Source organism: Xenopus laevis, chromosome 7S (assembly GCF_017654675.1).
Source record: "Xenopus laevis strain J_2021 chromosome 7S, Xenopus_laevis_v10.1, whole genome shotgun sequence".
Taxonomy (NCBI): Eukaryota; Metazoa; Chordata; class Amphibia; order Anura; family Pipidae; genus Xenopus; species Xenopus laevis.
This window is the reverse complement of record NC_054384.1, coordinates 5,420,795-5,442,107: the sequence shown is the minus strand read 5'-3', so window position 1 is coordinate 5,442,107 and position 21,313 is coordinate 5,420,795. Positions and strand designations below refer to the sequence as shown.

The following is a 21,313-nucleotide window of genomic DNA, read 5'->3' as shown; positions in this document are numbered from 1 at the left end:
CCCAGTGACTGAGAGCAGTAATGGCAGATTCATTAGGATGTTTCAAGGAAGGGTTGGCTGCAGGTCCGGACTGAGAATTAAAATAGGCCCCGGCATTTCAGGTACACAGAGGCCCAAACAGCTCCCACACAGAGGCCCAAACAGCTCCCACCAGCCCACTAAATACTCGCTTTCTATGGCACCTTATTGTAGCCCCTCTGGCATTTGCCAGAACCCACAGATTGCCAGTCCGGGCCTGGTTGGCTGCATTTCTAGTAAGTAAAACACTATTTGGTTACTGATCTAATACTGTGAATGCAGAGTAAAGCTGGTCACAGACGTGCCGATTTTAGACTTGTATCCGACGAACGATTGGACGTTGCAATCAGCGTTGAACTGGGGGGCCGGGGGCCCACCACCACCCCTCCCTGGGCCCCCCACCAGGGTCTCCCACCCCAGACGCAAAGCGCCCTCTGGTCCCACTCCGCAAGCCGCAGCTAGGGTTACCACCTTTTCTGGAAAGAAATACCGGCCCTCTTATATATTCATCTTTTTTTCCCTACTAATAACATTGGGATTAAGCATCATTTTTACTGGCCGGGCCAGTAAAATACCGGCCAGGTGGCAACCCTAGCCGTGACATCCACTGGCTCCCCACGCCTACCTTCTTTTTAGTTCAGCCTCGTTGGGGACCAGGGAATAAAGCCGCTTCCATGCAAGGACTGGGACTAGGCCGGCGGGGCCCACCAGGGTTTTTCCTGGTGTTCCGCCGGCCCAGTCCGACACTGGTCTCAATCTTCTGACCTGCCTCTAACCATTCAGATTAAATAAAGTAGTAAAATCAGACGATGTTCTGCCTATACGAAATCGTACGAAAGTTATGTCCGACAAAAAGAAGTGACCGTCACTAATGTCATATCATCAATACATGCTGAGAAATTATCCATCAGAAATCTTCTAACCTGTGCTTTCCACTAAACGACCGGTCCCCATGGTACGAAAAATGTCAGGACGATCCACACGCAGTCAGAAAATCGTACGACTCCATCTTTGCGTCTATGGCCAGCTTTAATCCAGGGACTGGTCCCATTGCCCTTTTGGAGTCAGAAAAAGAAAATGTGCCTTTTTTTCAGACTCGGCTGCTATGTCCCTATATCGATATAAACAGATGTGTTTGGTGTTTCTGTTCTTGCTGGAGTGATGGGTGTGCTGCTCATATACAGCCGTATAGATAAGGGACCATAACATATTGTTTCCTGTCTATTCATTGACTTCTGATTCATATGGAGGAACTGACGTTACTTGATATATTGGAGCCGTCACTGATTCTCTGTCTCTGTTCTCTCCCCCCCCCCCAGGCTGCAGATGGAACGACTGTGAAGCTGTTTCCCCGCTGCCTCCTGAGCAACAACCTGCAGTCAAGATGGAGCAGCCGATCTCTGTTTCTTCTCTGGTGATGCATTTTGCCTTCATTATTATGTTCTTATTATGAGCAGAGAACTGGGTCTCAGCAGAGGACAACCTGCACCTCTCCTAATGGGGGTGGAACAGAAACCATAATAACAGCTCTGATGTGGGAGGGGAGTGCAGACATCACGGTGGTGTTGGGAGAATGAATATTCGTGAGGTTGAGCTATGAGAAGGGGGACAGTTGGGTAAATGTTGGGGGGCACCATTCATGGACAACCCCTTGAGGAGGGGCATACTCTGGTAACTGTCAGGGGGACTGGCCATGCTCAGGTGACAGCTGGAAGGGGGATGGGATTTTTGGGCAACTGTCATGTGCCACATAGTGTAGTGTGAGAATAATCCACTCTGTACTTCTCCACTGCAAAGGCTGCTTAAAGGATAAGTAAACCTTTAAAATAAGTGAGTGTAAAATTGATGAGGGTCCTATTCTAAGAATGTTTGCAATGTGCATTCATTATTTATTTTGTTTTTATTCCAAGATATTAAGGGAAATATATACTGTTAATATGAATGAATTAGAACAGCGCCACCGGCTGGTCAGTTTCCCACCAGTCTGACCACCAATTAGTCAAGGAAGTTGTCAGGAGAAAGAAAGAGGCTGATGTTCTTCTGCTTAGGAAAGATTTCAGAAAGGTTTCTAATTTAATTCCTAAGCAGAAGAACATCAGATCAGCCTCTTTCTTTCTCCTGACAACTTCCTTGACTACTTGCTGGTCAGACTGGTGGGAAACTGACCAGCAGGTGGTGGTATTGTAACAAATGTTCAACATCAATTTTACATTTACTTATTTTAAATGTTTACTTAACCTTTAACAGCAGTTAAATCCCACCCCACCCATCCATAAAAAAATATAAAATTGCTCCGAGTGCAATTTACATTTTTTTTTCAGTTCTCGTGATTGTAGCAGTTTTACACTGTCAATATCATGAGTTTGCAACAGGAGCGCCCCCTGCAGTACAGTCAGGCCGGCTGGACGGAACTCCAGAAGCTCAAGTTGCTGATGAAGAGGGAATGTCAAAACGCTTCTCTGCTCCGTTCAGTCACTCCGTGCAGCAGAAGGGGCTCCAGTTACAAATGCATGATGGCAGCAGCCTAAAACTGCTAATATTATGAAAACTAAAAGAAATAATAAAAACTGTATACTGTACAACTGATCAGAGGATCACTAGTACTTGCACTTTGTATCAGTGTTGCCCGGACTGTGGCTCTTCTTTATAATCTAGTTGCTAATTTGTAACAACGTGCATCCTCGTACTGATCGCTTCTCCAATTGAACTTCATGGTATAATAGTATAATATAGATATTGGTGTATATAGTTTATGTGAGAGTATGTATTTATGTTTGTTTGAAGCGGTTGAACTTGATGGACTTTGGTCTTTTTTCTAGGGATGCACCGAATCCACTATTTTGGATTTGGCCGAACCCCTGAATCCTTCGTGAGATTCGGCCGAATACCGAACCGAATCCAAATCCAAATTTGCATATGCAAATTAGGGGTGGGAAGGGGAAAACATTTTTTATTTCCTTTTGTGACAAAAAGTCACGCAATTTCCCTCCCTGTCCCTAATTTGCATATGCAAATTAGGATTTGGTTCGGCCGGCAGAAGGACTCGGCCGAATTCTACTGAAAAAGGCCGAATCCTGGCCGAATCCCGAACCGAATCCTGGATTCGGTGCATCCCTACTTTTTTCAACCCAACTTAACTATGTAACAGCTGAAGGGCTATTGGTTGGGCAGATTTAAAGGACCAGTTGCCACTAGTAGCCTATAGTAACCAGATCAGATGTTTATTTTACAACAATGCCACCAACTTGACTGCTATAAGTTAATAGACATGGTTCAAACTTTGAGGGTTATGTAATAAGTCTCAGTGTTGTATCAGCCCTGCTAACAAATAGCAACCAACCAAATACAGACTTTTTACCTGCTATCCAGTAATTGACCAGTAGGTGGCACTGTTGTTTCAAAGTTAAAACTGCTAATATCTCAGAATCTAGAAAAATTAACTAATGAATGTAAATTGAGTACGTGCTCAACAGAGCCCATATGGCAGCAGCCTATATAGTTACTGTAGAGTAAACTTTGTGTATTCTCGTGTATCGCAGAAGAAGCTGGTGGCTGTTCCAGATCACACTGACGTATCACTAAGCCCAGATGAGCGCGTGCGAGTGCTAAGCAAGTTGGGCTGTAACATCACCATCAATGAAGACATCACGCCAAGGCGATATTTCCGCTCGGGGGTGGAGATGGAGAGGATGGCGTCGGTGTATTTGGAAGAAGGAAACCTTGAAAATGCCTTTGTTCTCTACAACAAATTTATCACGTAAGAACCCGGTTCATTGGGCTGTGCCATTGGCTCTTTGCATACTAATCCATACCAGCCAATCAGATTGCTTTCAGTTAAGGATCTTTGACTGTACCTGGGAACAGGATCAGATATTATTTTGGGTGTAGCAATACAATGGGATTCTATAAAGCTTATCTGTTATCTACTGTGTATCCTGTGCTTGAATGGCTCCCCCCATGGCTACACAGCAGCTTGTTTATATAAACTATAGTAGTACTTATCTGTTATCTACTGTGTATCCTGTCCTTGCATGGCTCCCCCCATGGCTACACAGCAGCTTGTTTATATAAACTATAGTAGTACTTATCTGTTATCTACTGTGTATCCTGTGCTTGAATGGCTCCCCCCATGGCTACACAGCAGCTTGTTTATATAAACTATAGTAGTACTTATCTGTTATCTACTGTGTATCCTGTGCTTGAATGGCTCCCCCCATGGCTACACAGCAGCTTGTTTATATAAACTATAGTAGTACTTATCTGTTATCTACTGTGTATCCTGTGCTTGAATGGCTGCCCCCATGGCTACATAGCAGCTTGTTTATATAAACTATAGTAGTACTTATCTGTTATCTACTGTGTATCCTGTGCTTGAATGGCTGCCCCCATGACTACACAGCAGCTTGTTTATATAAACTATAGTAGTGTTTCTGATGCAAACACACCAGTTGTACCAGTGCAGAGCAGCACAGTATTATATTATCTTCTCCTTTTTAACACTTTCATTTTTTTAGTGTTCCTTTAAAATGATACCACCGTGAACATGTATTTATTTTTGTTACAGGTTATTTGTAGAAAAACTGCCCGGACACAGAGACTATCAGCAATATGAAATTCCCGAAAAGCAAGATATATTGACGGTATAAAATAGTTTTCCTCCTCCAGATCTGCACAACCAAGACATTCTTTTAAAGGCATCAGAGTACAGTTAAAGGGGTGTGCGCTATCACCAACTGAAGTTTGTCCTGTCTCCCTTCTTTGTAACAACCCCCAGTGTCCCTTTGGTAGATGTTGCCCCCATGAGTTCTGTAGCTGGGGCCCCAATATGAGCCTAGCCTTGTGCTTAATGGGCACATCTGCATGGGGGGATTATGGGAGTTGTAGTTCAAAAACCTGAAAGACCACAGACTAGGAAGCTCGGAATTAGGGAGCCTGGGTGCCCTGATCTATGTTTATTTGGAATTAAGTTCTCCAACTGGAGCCCCCAAATCAGCTGTGGCCCTTCAAGGTGCTGTCTGGGTGTCATATACTTATTAATGTAATGTGGCCTACAGACATACTGGTCCTGCTGCTTCACGGGGAAACACCCACATACTGACACAGAGTCCTAATACGCCCTCTAGTGGGTGGAGCTTGGAAACGTTTAATCTCTGTATGTTTCTCTTTAAGAAACTCAAGGAAGTTGCATTTCCAAGAACGGACGTGCTAAAGAAGGATCTGCTGAAGAAATACAACCTGGAATACCAGGAGTACCTACAAGGCATAGTAAGTCCCATGATGCTCCTCGTTGGCTGGGCCTTTGGGAAACAAACTATATTTTGATTTTCATATAATAACGTTGTGTTTGTTTCATGTCACACTGTTGACCTATGACAGAGGCGCAATAAACGTATAACAAAAAATAACAAAGTCCTGGATAAAAATGAATATATCTTGGGTCAAGGCATTCCTATACAATCAGGGCTGGTTATGGAGTAGGGCAGAGGGGGATTTTGGCAGGTTCCCTTGGGGCAAAGGACATAGTCTACTGGGTAATAATTGTTGCAGAATTGCCCCAACTCCCATGTCCCAGATGACTAACTGCCATGATAATGGAATCATTTAAAGGAGAAGCAAACCCAAAAGTTAAAAAAACCCTACCCTACATAGGCCTCCTCCCACCCAGTCTAAGTGTTACCCCGGGCAAATGCCCCTAACGTTTTACTTACCCCTCGGTGTAGATTCAGGCATTGGAGTTCACGGGCGCCATCTTCTTCGGAATGAGACTGGTGGAGCGGCGCATGCGCAGTTGGAGCAATTTTCTGTATCGCGACAACTGCGCATGCGCCAAAAATTGCTGAAGCGCTGGTCTCATTATGAAGATTACCGAATCGGCTGAAGATGGTGCCCGTGAACTCCGTAGGGGGTAGGGGTTTTTTAACTTTTGGGTTTGCTTCTCCTTTAAGGTAACTACAAAATCCAAATACACACAGGCTGGTTCATGGGCTCCTGATAAAACTCATCCTAGTGTGTGTGTGTGAATGTGATTGGGACTAGATTGTAAGCTCCACTGGGGCAGGGACAGGGTCGGACTGGGCCGGTGGGATCCTAGGAAAAAACCTGCTGGGCCCCGGCTCCTGTGGGCCCCGGTGGCCCAGACCCGCTCCTTGTCCAAGTCAGCTGTGGATCGGGGGTCCCAGTCCAACCCTGACTGATCAGTATAATGTATAATCTCTGTACAGTGTTGAGGAAATGTGTTTGTGCTTTACAAATAATAGATAATTGTTTGTATGATGATTAGTGATGAGTCTGGAGTAGATTCTGCAGTGGGAGTGAATTTGTTGCACTCAGCCCCGGGCCTGTTATCTTAGTGGGAACAGTGACACCTATGGGAAGGGTCTGGAAAAACAGGCAACAACCGCTAATACCTGGATTTTAGTTATAAAGGGATAGTATGTTCTGCTGTGGAATATGAACAGACAATTATGCATCTATACATCTGTTATGAGCTAAGGGGGCCCAGTCTGAAGGTCAGTTAGAGGGAGATTTGGGGTGAGTGTTTATTTGTACCCTGGGTACCCCTGGAACTATAGCAGGGTGACTGTTACCCCAATGTTTCTATATATCTGTAACCTTGTTATGAGCTAAGGGGGCCCAGTCTGAAGACCAGTTAGGGGGAGATTTGGGGTGAGTGCTTATTTGTGCCCTGGGTACCCCTGGAACTATAGCAGGGTGACTGTTACCCCAATGTTTCTATATATCTGTAACCTTGTTATGAGTTAAGGGGGCCCTGAGCAACAGTTCTTCCACTGGGGAATTGGAGGAGAATTAAAACAAAAAAATCAGACAAGCACTACCTTAGTGATGGCCTTTAATTCCAGACTTTTGCCTTTCTTCTTCCTCCAGCACAAGCGGAAATCGGAATGCCTGAAGAAACTGGAGCAACAGCAGTTAATAGATGCGGAAAAAAAGCGCCTGGCGCAATTACGCCAACAACAGATCGAAACGGAACAGTTCAGCTTCTTCGAGGACCAGCTGCGGAAGCAGGACTTGATCAGAGATCAGCTGAAAAATAAAGATGCGCCAAAGGTGCCGGAGCAGATTGATGGCGGAATGGTGACCTGCATCTCTACCACCAAATCCAGCTCTAAAGAACAGGCAAAGAGGAATGATGCCTCTATCTATTCCGGGCAGTCCCCTCCTGTGACTAGAGCCTTGAAACCAGCAGCTACACTGAGTGCTGTGCAGAGTAAGTACCAGCAAGTGTAAAGAATGTACAGCATTGTGTATCCCAGTACTACCAGTATGTATAAACAGTAATATAATCATAAAATACTCCGCATTTGCTTTAAAAATGAATACTTTCTCACGATGTGGATTTTGGGCTGATAGTTGAGTTGTCCTAAAGGGTTGTGGGTCCCAGGGGATACTATCTAGTTCAGAGCCTTGTATTGATTGGGGAGTCATTAAGCAGTGATTTTGCAATCAGCATTGGGTCCCCACTGTCCTTCTCAAGTAGGAGGACCAGGGCAGCTGCCCCTATTTGCCACCCCTAAGGACGGCTCTTCTGATCAGATCTCTAAAATCATCCATACGTGGCCCCCTTAACTGTGAAGCTGTTCCTGTGTTGCAGCTGATTGGCTCTAGGTTCCACACTCCTTATTGGATACTTTAACTGTTCCATTTATGGCCTCCAGTATATGTGAAGCCTCAAGAAGTCAACTAAGTTAAGCTTGGCTCCCTATTGTTTTTGGAATATCTTTCATTTTACTACTGACTTGTGCCATGTACCTTCTACCTACAGACTTGTGCCATGTACTGCTCCACCTGCAGACCTGTGCTCTGTACCCCCACCCTCTGCTGACCCCATATCTTTTCTCCCCATTAGATGAAATAGTGGATGGCCTTCGGCTGGTTGCACTGCCCAGGGATCTGTCCCACCGATTTCTACAGTTGGCTGAAGCCAATACTTCCAGAGGGATCGAGACCTGTGGTATCCTCTGTGGCAAACTGGTAAGGGTTACTGGGAGTCCATTAAAAACTGAGATTAATAACAGAATGATGATTATTTTGCTACATTATGAATTAAATACAAATACACTTTAATACAAATCTCCTGTATGAAACGAATTACAAATATCTTTAAAACCATTGAAAAGGAATATATGTATTGGAAAGGTGCTTAGAATTACATCTTGGCAAGATTAGGGAGCAGTGGTTTATAGCCTAAAAATATGTCAGGGCAACTTACTACACATTACTTAAATCATTGAAAAGGTTAGAGGAAATGTTTGAGGGCAAAAATATTAAGGGTACGGGAGATGACCGAAGGTAATGAAAAGGAAAAAGCCAGAGAAAGAGATCAGAAGAGGAGAACATGAGCAGGACAATATAAAGGCACAGAAGAGCAGAAACAAATAAGGAAAAGAAAATGAAAAGAGAGAATAAGAAGCAGAAAAGCAGATCAGAAAAGGTGGGAAAGAGACATTTGGAGAACAGAAGAAACAAACATGGAGGGAGGTGCAGGAAATGGGAAGAAAGATGTGAAAAACAAGAGGAAATAGAAGGGTAGAAGAGAAAAGAAGAGAGGAAGAATTAGAAGAGAGAGAGACTGTGATCACATGGGTGTGTATTGGGAACTGTATGGTGGTGGGTCTTCATTCCAGGTCTCTTTGGGACCTAGCAACATCCCTAATGTGCAAGTCCCTCCACCTAATTTCAGATCTGTAGATAACCCAAAGGAGAAGAGAATTCCTTGCTGGCCATCCGGGGAGATAGGCAAGTTGGCTTATACTGTTGTTCAGCTTGTGCACCTGTTGGCCAATGTATAGTCTCTTTTTCCCTCCTCCTACTGCCATGGCCGATGGCTCACCTCTCCTTTGCCTTCCCCTCTGTACTGCAGACTCACGATGAATTCACCATCACCCATGTGATTGTACCAAAGCAGTCTGCGGGACCGGACTACTGTGACATGGAGAATGTGGAGGAACTATTTAATGTACAGGATCAGCACAACCTCCTCACCCTGGGTTGGATCCATGTAAGTGAGTCGGCACCCTACTGCTCACAGCACATTTGCCTTCATTTGCACTTGTCTATGGCTGCCTAGACTAATTCTGGCTGGGGTTCAGAAAGTGACCCCTGGATTTGGAAGCACAATTTTTGTGCATCATGAGATAGTTGCCTTGGGTTTTTCTGTATTACTAATAGCTATAGGAATGGCCAGTCTGAGCAATCTGCTGAGATCTTTATGGGGGGTGCAAAGAGGGACAAGTGCCTTGAGCCCCATGCATAGGGGAGCTGCAGTTTTAGTTAGTACTGTAAATTTATGGTATAGCTGGTATTGTAGGGCAAGGGGGTGCCAAGAGATACTAGTGCATGTGGTGTTGCCCAGCCTACAGCTCTGATGTCTGAAAATCCCAACCTTCTTGGATTGTCCCAAGCCCCCTACCTTCCACTACAGAGCCTGGGTCACCTACTTCTCCATGCTTCTCTGGCTTTGAGCACATTCTTAAACTGTATTCTTGACTCAGACCAGCCAATATCAGGTCTATCCTTTCTGAGTCTGTGATTGGATGGCCTCTTGCGCTCATCCACTGAGATTAGCTGCTCAGCTCTAACCATTCCAGTAACAGAGCCAATAGACTTCCATATGCCTAGTAGGCGTCCAGAAAAAAAAAGGATCAGAATATAGACCCACAAATCAGTTCTGGTGTTTGGAAGTGTTTTTTCTGCTCCCGAAGAAAATGGTGACCAAATAGAGTGGTGAAAACACCTGAACCATTTTGCACAGGCCAAGAAAACATGTCAGTGGAACCGCTCATATTAGGTCTCTGTGCCACCATAGGGATTACAGTGGTCATGGGGATACCCAATACTTTAGCCAATAGGCACATTAGGCATGAATACATGTAATGCGCCTTTATGTGAAATACTTTTTTGTGTTTTTTCAGACGCATCCAACTCAGACAGCGTTCCTATCCAGCGTGGATCTTCATACTCACTGCTCCTATCAGCTCATGTTACCAGAAGCCATTGCCATTGTTTGTTCACCAAAGCACAATGAGTAGGTTTCCTTTCTTTACCCCATGCCCCCCTGTTGTTCTAACATACCCCACGCCCCCCCCTGTTGTTCTAACATACCCCATGCCCCCCCTGTTGTTCTAACATATCCATGCCCTTTTATTAAACCCTATCATCTAACATACCCCATGCCCCCCCTGTTGTTCTAACATATCCATGCCCTTTTATTAAACCCTATCATCTAACATACCCTATGCCCTCTGTTGAATTATCTGAAATACCCTATGGCACCTTTTCATTTTTCATAAATTTTTTCTTTAGTACTGGAATCTTCCGACTCACTAGCGCCGGGATGTTGGAGGTGTCTGCATGTAAAAAGAAGGGCTTCCACCCTCACAGCAAAGAGCCCAGACAATTCAATGTAAGTGGGTCCTTCTAAATCAGTGATCCCCAACCAGTGGCTCTGGTACAACATGTTGCTCATCAGCCCCTTGATGTGGCTCCCAGTGACCTTAATGAAGCTGCTTTTTTTTTTTTAAATTCCAGGCTTGGAGGCAAGTTTTGGTGCATAAAACCCAGTTGTTCTGCCAAATAGAACATCCTATAGGCTGCCAGTCCACATAGGGGCTACCAAATAGCCAATCACAGTACTTATTTGGCACATTTTCATGCTTATGTTGCTCCCCAACTCATTTTACATTTGAATGTGGCTCACGAGTAAAAAAAATTTGGGGACCCCTGTTCTAAAATAATGGGATTTAGGGATCTATTTATCAAGCTGTGTAAAAAGTGGAGTGAAGGATTACTGGTGATGATACCCAGAGCAACCAATCAGCCATTCGATTTCAGCAGTTAGAAACTAAAAGCAAAGATCTGATTAGTTGCATAGGGGGCCCAGTGGGACCCGGACCCCAACGTTACACCTCTGGTCTAAGATAAAAGCACACACCTGGCCCTGCAGCCATTGTTATAAATTCACCCAAAATCTACACCTCCTGCTTGCCCCTGGGGAATATCTATGATGGGATAGTCTGGGTTCTTGTAATGGGTTTATAAATTAGCAGGACGAGATAAGGAAGGGTTTGACCTTTTTTTACCAGTCTTATGACCCGTCAGGCTATGGTTCTTAATTTTGGTAAATAAAATGTAAGCTCTTTTTAACCCTTTTTTACAAATCTGACTCCGGCTTTACTACTTCGTGGCTCCAGGCTTGTGCCAGCCTCTTTTGAAGTTTCCTTTGACCTCGTACTTTTATATGGTCATGGAACTCCTCGGTGACTTATAATATCCTTATATTTTACAATAGGGGGTACTTTATTCACTATATATATATCTATCTTTTTTTAATGCTCTGAAAGTGCAATGCAGATTGTCACTGATCAGTCTCTCCCTTTCAGACCTGCAGACACGTGATGGTACGAGATGCCGGTATCACTGTTCTGGACCTGAGGTGATGGCAACTCGGGGGCCACATTCTCCACTGCAATGGACTGATTGGACAGCGGCTGACAGTTTTATTGCCCCCTCCCCCTCTTTCTAGGAATTCAAATGGACTTTTTTTTTTTTTCTAATTTATACATTTAAATGTGATAGTTTCCTATTTATTGCACCTGGATATTTTTGAGGTTGTTTTCTTGATTTCTGTGACAATTCCGGCTGTGCTGTAACAACCTGCACCATCTTGTGTCTGTGCATTTAGATGGAGGGGCCTGGAATTAAAGGAGACTTAAATGAACAAACCTGACGCTAATTCCCTTTGTTTTCATATCTGTATAACGGAGCATTGTGTCGTTTTAAACGCAACAGCATTTGAAATGGGAAAAACGAAAATGGGCTCTAGGAAAACAAAAGTCGGCCAGATGTCGATCGGGCAGGATTAAAAAATCCCGTCAAATCGCGGGTGCATCTATACGTTGATGCGGTTCCGCTATCCGACCGCCCGTGTTGGCTACATTATGATCCAATTGTTGGGCCCTAGGCCCCATGATCAGATCAGACCAATAAAGCCCACCTCAACGTCGGGGAGACGTCAAGCGAGCGAATCTCTACGTATGGCCACTCCGCTGCAGTCCCCTAGGATGATATTGTAGATGGAATATAGAGTAGGCTTCCCAGATCTGCAGGCAATACTACTAGGTATAAACAGATTTAATAGAATATTTGCTGCCTTCGATACTGTGCCCCATGGCAGACTAGGAATGGAACTGGCACATTGGCTTCAGTGTAGATGAAAGTGACCCTGAGAAATTTGGGAAGGGTTCAGAGACAGGCAGTCAAATTAATTGGCAGAAGAAAACATACTACTGGAATAGGAAGAACCGTGAAAAAGGAAGAAAGGGGATTTTACCATCAGCATAAGAATGGGTTCTCTGCTTAAAGGGATTCTGTCATGGGAAAAAAAACATTTCCAAAATGAATCAGTTAATAGTGCTGCTCCAGCAGAATTCTGCGCTGAAATCCATTTCTCAAAAGAGCAAACAGATTTTTTTATATTCAATTTTAAAATCTGACATGGGGCTAGACATTTTGTCAATTTCCCAGCTGCCCCCAGTCATGTGACTTGTGCCTGCACTTTAGGAGAGAAATGCTTTCTGGCAGGCTGCTGTTTTTCCTTCTCAATGTAACTGAATGTGTCTCAGTGAGACATCGGTTTTTACTATTGAATGTTGTTCTTAGATCTGCCAGGCAGCTGTTATCAGAGCACAAGTCACATGACCAGGGGCAGCTGGGAAACTGACAAAATGTCTAGCTCCATGTCAGATTTCAAAATTGAATATAAAAAAATCTGTTTGCTCTTTTGAGAAATGGATTTCAGTGCAGAATTCTGCTGGAGCAGCACTATTAACTGATTCATTTTGGAAAAAACATTTTTTCCCATGACAGTATCCCTTTAAGAGGCAATCAAGGAATAGAATTCCTTTACCACAAAGATAACTGCATGTTCTTCATCCCTTTTTTTTTAGCTTAATTTATTGTTGCGTCCTTATTTTCCAGCAGAGGGTGCACTAAGCCAAAACGAATTGCCAGTAATGAGAAAGTAAAGACAAGCTGATTCTGTTGGCATGATTAAGCTTTAATTAACAAAACAAACCAAAAAAAAAAATAATAATAATACTTTGTATCGAATCAGAGACTAAGACATGATTTTGGAATGAAACGGTGGCGGCCGTGTACTTTTTTTTTTTTTGTTTTTTTGGAGCACACTCACAGTTATAGGCTGGAATAAAAAAATAATAAAATAAAGAAGAGGAATTTTTTTAGAAGCATTTGCGGTGAACAATGGAGGGGCCGGCTTCGTCGTATTCTGGTTTGCTGATCCACATCTGCTGGAAGGTAGACAGGGAGGCGAGGATGGAGCCACCAATCCAGACGGAGTACTTGCGCTCAGGTGGGGCAATGATCTGATTGGAGGAGAAAGCGCAAGGTGTTATTGTGGTGGGACAATTATGAATCATGGGTTTGAAAAGGGGTTGGACTTAAAATAGGGTGATGGATGTTATGTACATTGCCTCCCATGTGATCCAACACTGAACCCTAGTTGGTGGACCATCTACCTCAGTGATCCCCAACCAGTAGCTTGTGAGAAACATTTTACTCTCCAACCCCTTGGGTTTTGCTCCCAGTGGCCTCAAAGCAGGAGCTTATTTTTGAATTCCAGGTGTGGAGGTTGTAGAAAAACCAGGTGCACTGCCAAACAGAGTCTCAATGTAGGTTGACAATCCACATAGGGGCTACTAAATGGCCAATCACAGCCCTTATTTGGCACCCGAAGAACATTTTTCAGGCTTGTGTTGCTCCCCAACTCCTTTTGAATGTTGCTCACGGGTTCAAATGGTTGGGGATCCCTGATCTACCTGATTGTGAGCACATGGATCAAGACTTCTTTCATAAACATCATTCAGTGCCCAACTGAACCCCCTACACCTGCTGCCACCCACAGCTCTTGTAGGGTTTGTTTCCTCTATAGTTGTTACCTGTCCCATGAATTTTTAGATGAAAGAAACGGTCCAGGGGAGGGGCTTAGTGTAATGTTGGCAGGTTGCACCAGAGTGTAAGAGTGTACCTGTACCAAACAAAATTTAGCCATACCTTGATTTTCATTGTGCTAGGAGCCAAAGCTGTGATCTCCTTCTGCATTCTGTCAGCAATGCCGGGGTACATGGTGGTACCACCGGACAATACATTGTTGGCATACAGGTCCTTTCGGATGTCTATGTCGCATTTCATGATGCTGTTGTAAGTTGTTTCATGGATGCCAGCAGATTCCATACCTGGGGAAAAGATGACGTGGATAAATACACCACACTTGGAGAAGTCACAGGTGAGTACAGGACAGCGGCCTTCACTCAGACTGTCCAGTTATTCCCAAGGGAATAGCTCATTTTGGAAGGCTACTGTAACAAACGCTTACCAATGAAGGATGGCTGGAACAGGGTCTCAGGGCAGCGGAAACGCTCATTTCCAATTGTGATGACCTGACCGTCGGGAAGTTCATAACTCTTCTCTAGAGAGGAGGAAGAGGCAGCAGTAGCCATTTCATTCTCAAAGTCAAGGGCTACGTAGCACAGCTTCTCCTTGATGTCTCTCACGATTTCACGCTCAGCTGTAGAGAAGAGTAAAAGGAATAGTGTTTAATATATATCCCTGCCAGTTGGGAATTTTCTGGCTCCCCTATCTAAGAATAACCCTGAAGATCAAGGGGTATTTAGCTCATTTAGGGGAAATAATTGATGAAAAAAAACATCAGATTGAGATGAAAGCACCATATATGATATTAAAGGTAGGCTGGGAGTGGAGGAATTTGTTTCTCATTATGAAAATGGACCATCTTACCAGTAGTTACAAAGGAATAGCCGCGTTCAGTCAAAATCTTCATGAGGTAGTCTGTTAGGTCACGGCCAGCCAGGTCAAGACGCATGATTGCATGAGGGAGAGCATACCCTTCATAGATTGGTACGTTGTGGGTGACACCATCACCAGAGTCAAGTACGATACCTTGAAATAAAATGGTTTTAAACCGGTTATTACTGATAAGCACCAAAAGAGATGGCACAGGCTCCCGAATGGCTGGTTGAGGAGCACTTACCAGTAGTACGGCCAGAAGCGTAGAGGGATAGCACCGCCTGAATAGCAACATACATTGCTGGCACGTTGAATGTCTCAAACATTATCTAAAAAAGAGAGGAAGGTAAAGTCAACGAGAGACCCCACTTTGTGCATTGGTGCCTACTGTTAAAAAAAAAAGTCATCAACGTACCGTTGTACTGTACGCTTATGTACAGTATATGAGGATAAATATGAAATGCTTTCATTAAGCCAGACATAGTCATTAAGTTGGACTCAGTCAGTAGGTTAGGCATAGTTAGCAGATTGGACAGTCTGTAGACTTGACACAGTCAATGGGACACGCCAACTGGTTAGACAAAGTCAGCAGGCGAGACACAGTCAGTTGTGTGGATTCAGTCAGTGGGCTGGACATAATATTATGTTGGACATAACTAGTAGACTGGATAGTCAGTAGGCAGGGCATAGTCAGTGGCTCATGAAGGTTGGTTAAAGTTAGTAGACTGGAATTAGCCAGTAGGACTCAGTCAGAAACAGTCAGCAGGATGGACACAGTCAATTGGTTGGTGTCAGTCAGTGGACTGGACATAATGAGTAGGTCAGGCACAGTAAGTAGGCTTGACATAGTTCAGGCAACTTGAAGGCTAAAAAAGGGTGAAGAACATGAGTATTGGGAGCCATTATTATACAACTCACATACCTGGGTCATTTTTTCTCTGTTTGCTTTGGGATTCAGTGGAGCCTCTGTGAGCAGGGTTGGGTGTTCCTCTGGGGCCACTCGTAATTCATTGTAGAAGCTGTGGTGCCAAATCTACAGATGCAACACATAGAGATAATATTATAAGGCATTTTTTTAAAAATAATTTCTTGTCATATTGGGTCATTTGAAAGGTGCCCTGTGATAGAGGGCTGTGGTTTAATTGCAAAATATGAGATTAGCAATTAGTAGGTCCACAAAACAAGTGCCTCTTGATGTATTGAGCCTCTTCTAGTGGTTGTGGCTTCCTAACACTTGTTGCAGGACCATAAATATATGGCAATGTACCCTGTGTTTAGCCAAATGCATCATGAAGGCTCAGAATAATGGTGGCCACCTATTTTGAGACCACCCACAATTCAGTCAATCTCCCACCATTTATTCCAGTGTTTCTAGTTATTTATTAAAAGACCAATCCAAATGTGAAAGTCGGTCCTCCATACCTTTTCCATATCATCCCAGTTTGTAATGATGCCGTGTTCAATTGGGTATTTCAGTGTCAGGATACCTCTCTTGCTCTGAGCTTCGTCACCAACATAGCTGTCCTTCTGACCCATACCAACCATCACACCCTGGTGGGAAGAAAAAAAAGAAATGGGATTGGTCAGTAGAGCACATTTCTGCCAAGCTGTTCCCTGTTGAGTAAGCTACACTTGTAGGCCCAACCAGAAGCCCATCGACTGCTGTTGACCTACTCCTGAAAGTTTTTTTGTTAGCGGAATATTGGGAGTTGATTCAGGTCTAATAAGTCCATTTTTTTTGGTTTGTTGACTGGCTGCTAAAGGTTACCAGACCTGGATGCCGCGTGGCTATTGGCATTGTCTCTTAAGGCCAATGGTTTTATGCCTTTTGCTTATAAGCACAGTGCACCAATTTTCTCCAGTTGCCCCATTAGTGCCTGTGTTTTTATTGGGATGTTTACTAGATTCTGCCATGAAGGAGCTTCCATGGGAAGCCATGGTTATGAGTGGAGGCAATTTGAGACTTTTTCACACTCAGAAAACACCCAAAACCAATTTTACCTCCAGCCTAGAATACCCCCCAACACTTCAATACTATATATTATTTAGAGGACAACCCTTTTTATATACAGCCATGTCAATTATGCCCAGACACTGCCCCATCCTACCCTTAACCTGACCCATTTTGGTTTATTTGATTCAGCTACAGCTGCAAATAGTTCTGGAGCCATGCAATGTTATAATAAACATGCCCCCTTCTGGTTACCTTGTAGCACTGCACATTAATATTCCACCCTGAAACGTTTTTCTACCTGGTGCCTTGGGCGACCCACGATGGAGGGGAATACGGCCCTTGGAGCATCGTCCCCAGCAAATCCAGCCTTGCAGAGTCCAGAGCCATTGTCGCACACCAGTGCAGTAGTGTCTTCTTCGTCACACATCTTTTATTGCTACTTGCTAAAACCTTTCCAACAAGAAACCTGGGGTAAAAGAGAAGGTGTTGAGATATTATTTGTTTCAGCTAATACATGGTCTATGTCAGTGGTGAATGCTTCAGCACATGTAATCAATATGGCAGCTCCCACTATGTTTGATTCAGCTATAGACGGTTACTTCCCCACAATTAACCATGCTTTGATAGGATCATTGGCCTCTGGCTCTCTGGCCACGCCCCTTCATGTTCCTGACAGAGGTACAAAAAAATGCACAAAAAATGAACAAATCTGAGGGCCAACTGCAACTAGTCTCAGAATTTCAATACATGTCAATGCCATATAGAATAAAACAAAAAAATAATTCTGGATAACTTCTACTTTAAAGCACATGTTGTGTTTAAATACCTACTAAAAAAAATCCAGCAGAATTAATGAGCACTGATGACAAAATAAATAGAGTAATGTAAATATTGGACTGATGATCATGTTAATAATGGATTTGCTTTCAGTGTGTGATGTGCGGCAGCCGCTGGGTCTGGTGCCTGAGCTCAATCACTCGCTCCACATGAATGAAGCTTCTGGCTCGGAACAAATCACTTCCTAATTAGGAAATAGTCTGTAAAAAATCTGTTTTTGGAATAGAATTCCAGGTCAGGGGGTTTTGCTCAAACACCAATTTAGTCTCACTCTGAGCCAAAAAAAGACTCCCGAGGAGGGGCCGCCTGACTTGTAATTTACTGAGTAGGTCCTCAAGGAAACCATATTTAGTAATAGACCACCGACTGCAGAGAAAGTATCTATCAGAGAGATTCCTGAGATTCACAATAGATTGTGAGTGTGGGATATCAGGTATAGTAGGGAGAGATGGTGTCTATAGTAACAGTGGATAATAGTCTCTGGGAAGGGAGTGTGACTGTGGGATAGCAGGTATAGTAGGGAGAGATGGTGTCTATAGTAACAGTGGATAATAGTCTCTGGGAAGGGAGTGTGACTGTGGGATAGCAGGTATAGTAGGGAGAGATGGTGTCTATAGTAACAGTGGGATAATAGTCTCTGGGAAGGGAGTGTGACTGTGGGATAGCAGGTATAGTAGGGAGAGATGGTGCCTATAGTAACAGTGGGATAATAGTCTCTGGGAAGGGAGTGTGACTGTGGGATAGCAGGTATAGTAGGGAGAGATGGTGCCTATAGTAACAGTGGATAATAGTCTCTGGGAAGGGAGTGGGACTGTGGGATAGCAGGTATAGTAGGGAGAGATGGTGTCTATAGTAACAGTGGATAATAGTCTCTGGGAAGGGAGTGTGACTGTGGGATAGCAGGTATAGTAGGGAGAGATGGTACCTATAGTAACAGTGGGATAATAGTCTCTGGGAAGGGAGTGTGACTGTGGGATAGCAGGTATAGTAGGGAGAGATGGTGTCTATAGTAACAGTGGGATAATAGTCTCTGGGAAGGGAGTGTGACTGTGGGATAGCAGGTATAGTAGGGAGAGATGGTGCCTATAGTAACAGTGGATAATAGTCTCTGGGAAGGGAGTGTGACTGTGGGATAGCAGGTATAGTAGGGAGAGATGGTGCCTATAGTAACAGCGGATAATAGTCTCTGGGAAGGGAGTGTGACTGTGGGATAGCAGGTATAGCAGGGAGAGATGGTGTCTATAGTAACAGTGGATAAGAGTCTCTGGGAATGGGCTGAGGCTTGGGGATAGCAGTTATAGCAAAGCAAGATAGCAATAGTATCACTTATACAACAAGATTTTATGTGGAATAACAGAAACAAACTACATCCAGTAACCCTGCTTTAATCCAGTGAATACTATCTACTGAGTGGTTGCTATGGGTTACTAGACCTGGCGATAATTTGACACCTTTGCTACATAATCCCACTTTCTACATGAAGATCATCGTTAGCCCCAGGCCCTGCCATGAATAAGAACCTCCTCTTATCATTCCCTGCCTGTCACATGAAGAAGTCAAGAAACAACTGATTCTAAACACACAGACCAGACATTTCTCCTCATTCTCATTGATGGAACTAGACTGAACATCAAATTGTCCTAAATTAACACAAAATTAAAAACATGTATTAAAAGTTTGTTTTCAGCCACAAACCCAAAAGGCAGCAGTACTGCACAGCAGCTTAATAGTTAAGCATCTGTTTTCCCTTTTCTGCTTGAGATTAGCTGGTTGTACACAGTGGAAACGTTCCCAAATTACAATTAAATTAGTATCCGGGCAGCTCTCATCAGCCACCACACGGCAAGCAAACCTTCCTTCATTTCAGTTTATTTCCTTGAAAAGCACATTCAGTTTAACATTTTTCCTGGCAAGCTTTAAACCTGTGCTTAGACTGTAAGCTCCTTGGACAAGAGTACTAATCATTCCTTCTTGCAAGAAGAAGGCACTTTTGTAATTCCAAATACATTGCTAGATTCCTCAAGCTTGAGATACAACTCCCAACAGGTTGTCAGGGGCTGCTGGGAGTTGTTAAACCTGTAGGTCCCAGGCTGCACATATCTCATGAAAAAGGCAAAATATATGTTATTATACAATGTAAAATACTGTATATATATAAGGATTGTTTTATAGCTAAGAAGCTCCATGGAGGAATGGACTGTCACAGCCAATGCACTCCCCACCACGCCCTATTACCATCCCCTTCCCCCTATCAGATCCAAATGGTCTCTTCCAGCAGAGCATCACTTACCCTCTCGGTGCTGGGGTTGCTACTCCGGGATGGTGCACTGGGAATGTGCAACTGGTTTGACTATATAGTGTGTTGGCCTCTTCCCCACCCACCAGCTTCCCAAACAAGGAGCACAGACAGACACCAACCCAATCTCTCACTCTAACACATCCATATAGGGACCTTAAGACAGAATCCCTCTAATCTGGCTGGATAAGGGCCCTGGGTCTCATCCATTGCATTCCATTATAGTACTCAAGTCAGAGGAGGAGATTTCAGCTGCAGAATATAAACAAATAAAAAGGGGAAAAAAATACAGGACAGCTGGTAAAATCCACTGACATACAATGCTCCCGACTGACGGGCCCAACGTCCCCCCAAAGTGGGAACACAGGGAGAGAGGAGGTGTGAAGCTCAGTGGCAAAGTGAGGGTTAATAAAGAAATTTCATCTCCAAAAAGGGAGTCGTGCAAGGATTTCAGGAACGGCAGTGTAACACTGGTGGTCAGTGCATTGTACATACAGTTACAGTTATGATACAGTATAGTTACAGTACAGTTATATACAGTAGTACAATTATGATAAAGTTAAAGTATAGTACAGTCAGATACTGTTACAGTATAGTTACAGTTACAAAACAGTTACGGTTACAGTATAATTACAGTTACAGTACAGCTATAATATAGTTACAGTACAATTAGGTACAGTTACAATACAGTTACAGTATAGTTATAGTTATAGTAAAGTTACAATATAGTTACAGTTATAATACAGTTACAATATAGTTACAGTACAATTAGGTACAGTTACAATACAGTTACAGTATAGTTAGTTATAGTACAGTTGCAATAAAGTTACAGTACAATTAGGTACAGTTACAATACAGTTACAATACAGTTACAGTATAGTTACAGTTACAGTATAGTTACAGTTCAATTAGGTACAGTTACAATACAGTTACAGTATAGTTACAGTTATAGTACAGTTACAATATAGTTACAGTACAATAAGGTACAGTTACAATACAGTTACAGTATAGCTACAGTTATAATACAGTTAGTTACAGACAGAATACAGTAACAATACAGTTAGTTACAGTTACAATTACAAAACAGTTACAGTAAAGTGAGGTACAGTTACAGTACAGTTATAATATAGTTACAGTACAATCAGGTACAGTTACAATACAGTTACAGTTATATCCATAGTACAATAAAGGTAAAGTTAAAGTATATTACAGTTACAATACAGTTAGTTACAGACACAATATAATAACAGTACAGTTAGTTACAGTTACAAAACAGTTACAATACAGTTAGATACAGTTACAGTATAGTTCCAGTACAGTAACAATATAGTTACAATACAATTATGTACAGTTACAAAACAGTT

The 21,313-nt window shown here is 43.2% G+C and overlaps 2 protein-coding genes across 4 annotated transcripts in view; one reads left to right on the top strand and one right to left on the bottom strand.

The window, feature by feature from the left end:
* Positions 1 to 11,755, top strand: part of stambpl1.S (STAM binding protein like 1 S homeolog) — a 50,097-nt gene extending 38,342 nt beyond the window's left edge. The window contains exons 4-13 of one of the 2 annotated variants that reach the window (XM_018226892.2): positions 1,338 to 1,432; positions 3,558 to 3,775; positions 4,583 to 4,658; positions 5,188 to 5,283; positions 6,904 to 7,246; positions 7,886 to 8,010; positions 8,900 to 9,037; positions 9,951 to 10,063; positions 10,342 to 10,441; positions 11,418 to 11,755. In XM_018226892.2, the coding sequence (XP_018082381.2) occupies positions 1,338 to 1,432; positions 3,558 to 3,775; positions 4,583 to 4,658; positions 5,188 to 5,283; positions 6,904 to 7,246; positions 7,886 to 8,010; positions 8,900 to 9,037; positions 9,951 to 10,063; positions 10,342 to 10,441; positions 11,418 to 11,474 (1,361 nt within the window). In that variant the 3' untranslated portion in view covers positions 11,475 to 11,755. 2 annotated transcript variants of the gene reach the window in all.
* Positions 11,756 to 13,072: 1,317 nt separating this feature from the next.
* Positions 13,073 to 20,044, bottom strand: acta2.S (actin, alpha 2, smooth muscle, aorta S homeolog). 2 transcript variants are annotated; one of them, XM_018226776.2, is made up of 9 exons: positions 19,944 to 20,044; positions 17,115 to 17,282; positions 16,285 to 16,413; positions 15,785 to 15,895; positions 15,107 to 15,191; positions 14,854 to 15,015; positions 14,432 to 14,623; positions 14,110 to 14,291; positions 13,073 to 13,421 (listed from the first exon to the last, which is right to left on the bottom strand). In XM_018226776.2, the coding sequence occupies exons 2-9, from the start codon at positions 17,241 to 17,243 to the stop codon at positions 13,278 to 13,280; spliced, it is 1,134 nt and encodes a 377-aa protein (XP_018082265.1). In that variant the 5' UTR covers positions 17,244 to 17,282; positions 19,944 to 20,044; the 3' UTR covers positions 13,073 to 13,277.
* Between the last annotated feature and the right edge of the window lie 1,269 nt (positions 20,045 to 21,313).

Bases quoted from the DNA above. Each gene is read 5' to 3' on its own strand.
- acta2.S (XM_018226776.2), bottom strand. From the start codon at position 17,243: ATGTGTGACGAAGAAGACACTACTGCACTGGTGTGCGACAATGGCTCT. The intron at 15,016-15,106 runs GTAAGTGCTCCT...TTTTATTTCAAG, and splicing joins CGCTTCTGGCCGTACTACTG to GTATCGTACTTGACTCTGGT. The intron at 14,624-14,853 runs GTAAGATGGTCC...TCTTCTCTACAG, and splicing joins CTATTCCTTTGTAACTACTG to CTGAGCGTGAAATCGTGAGA.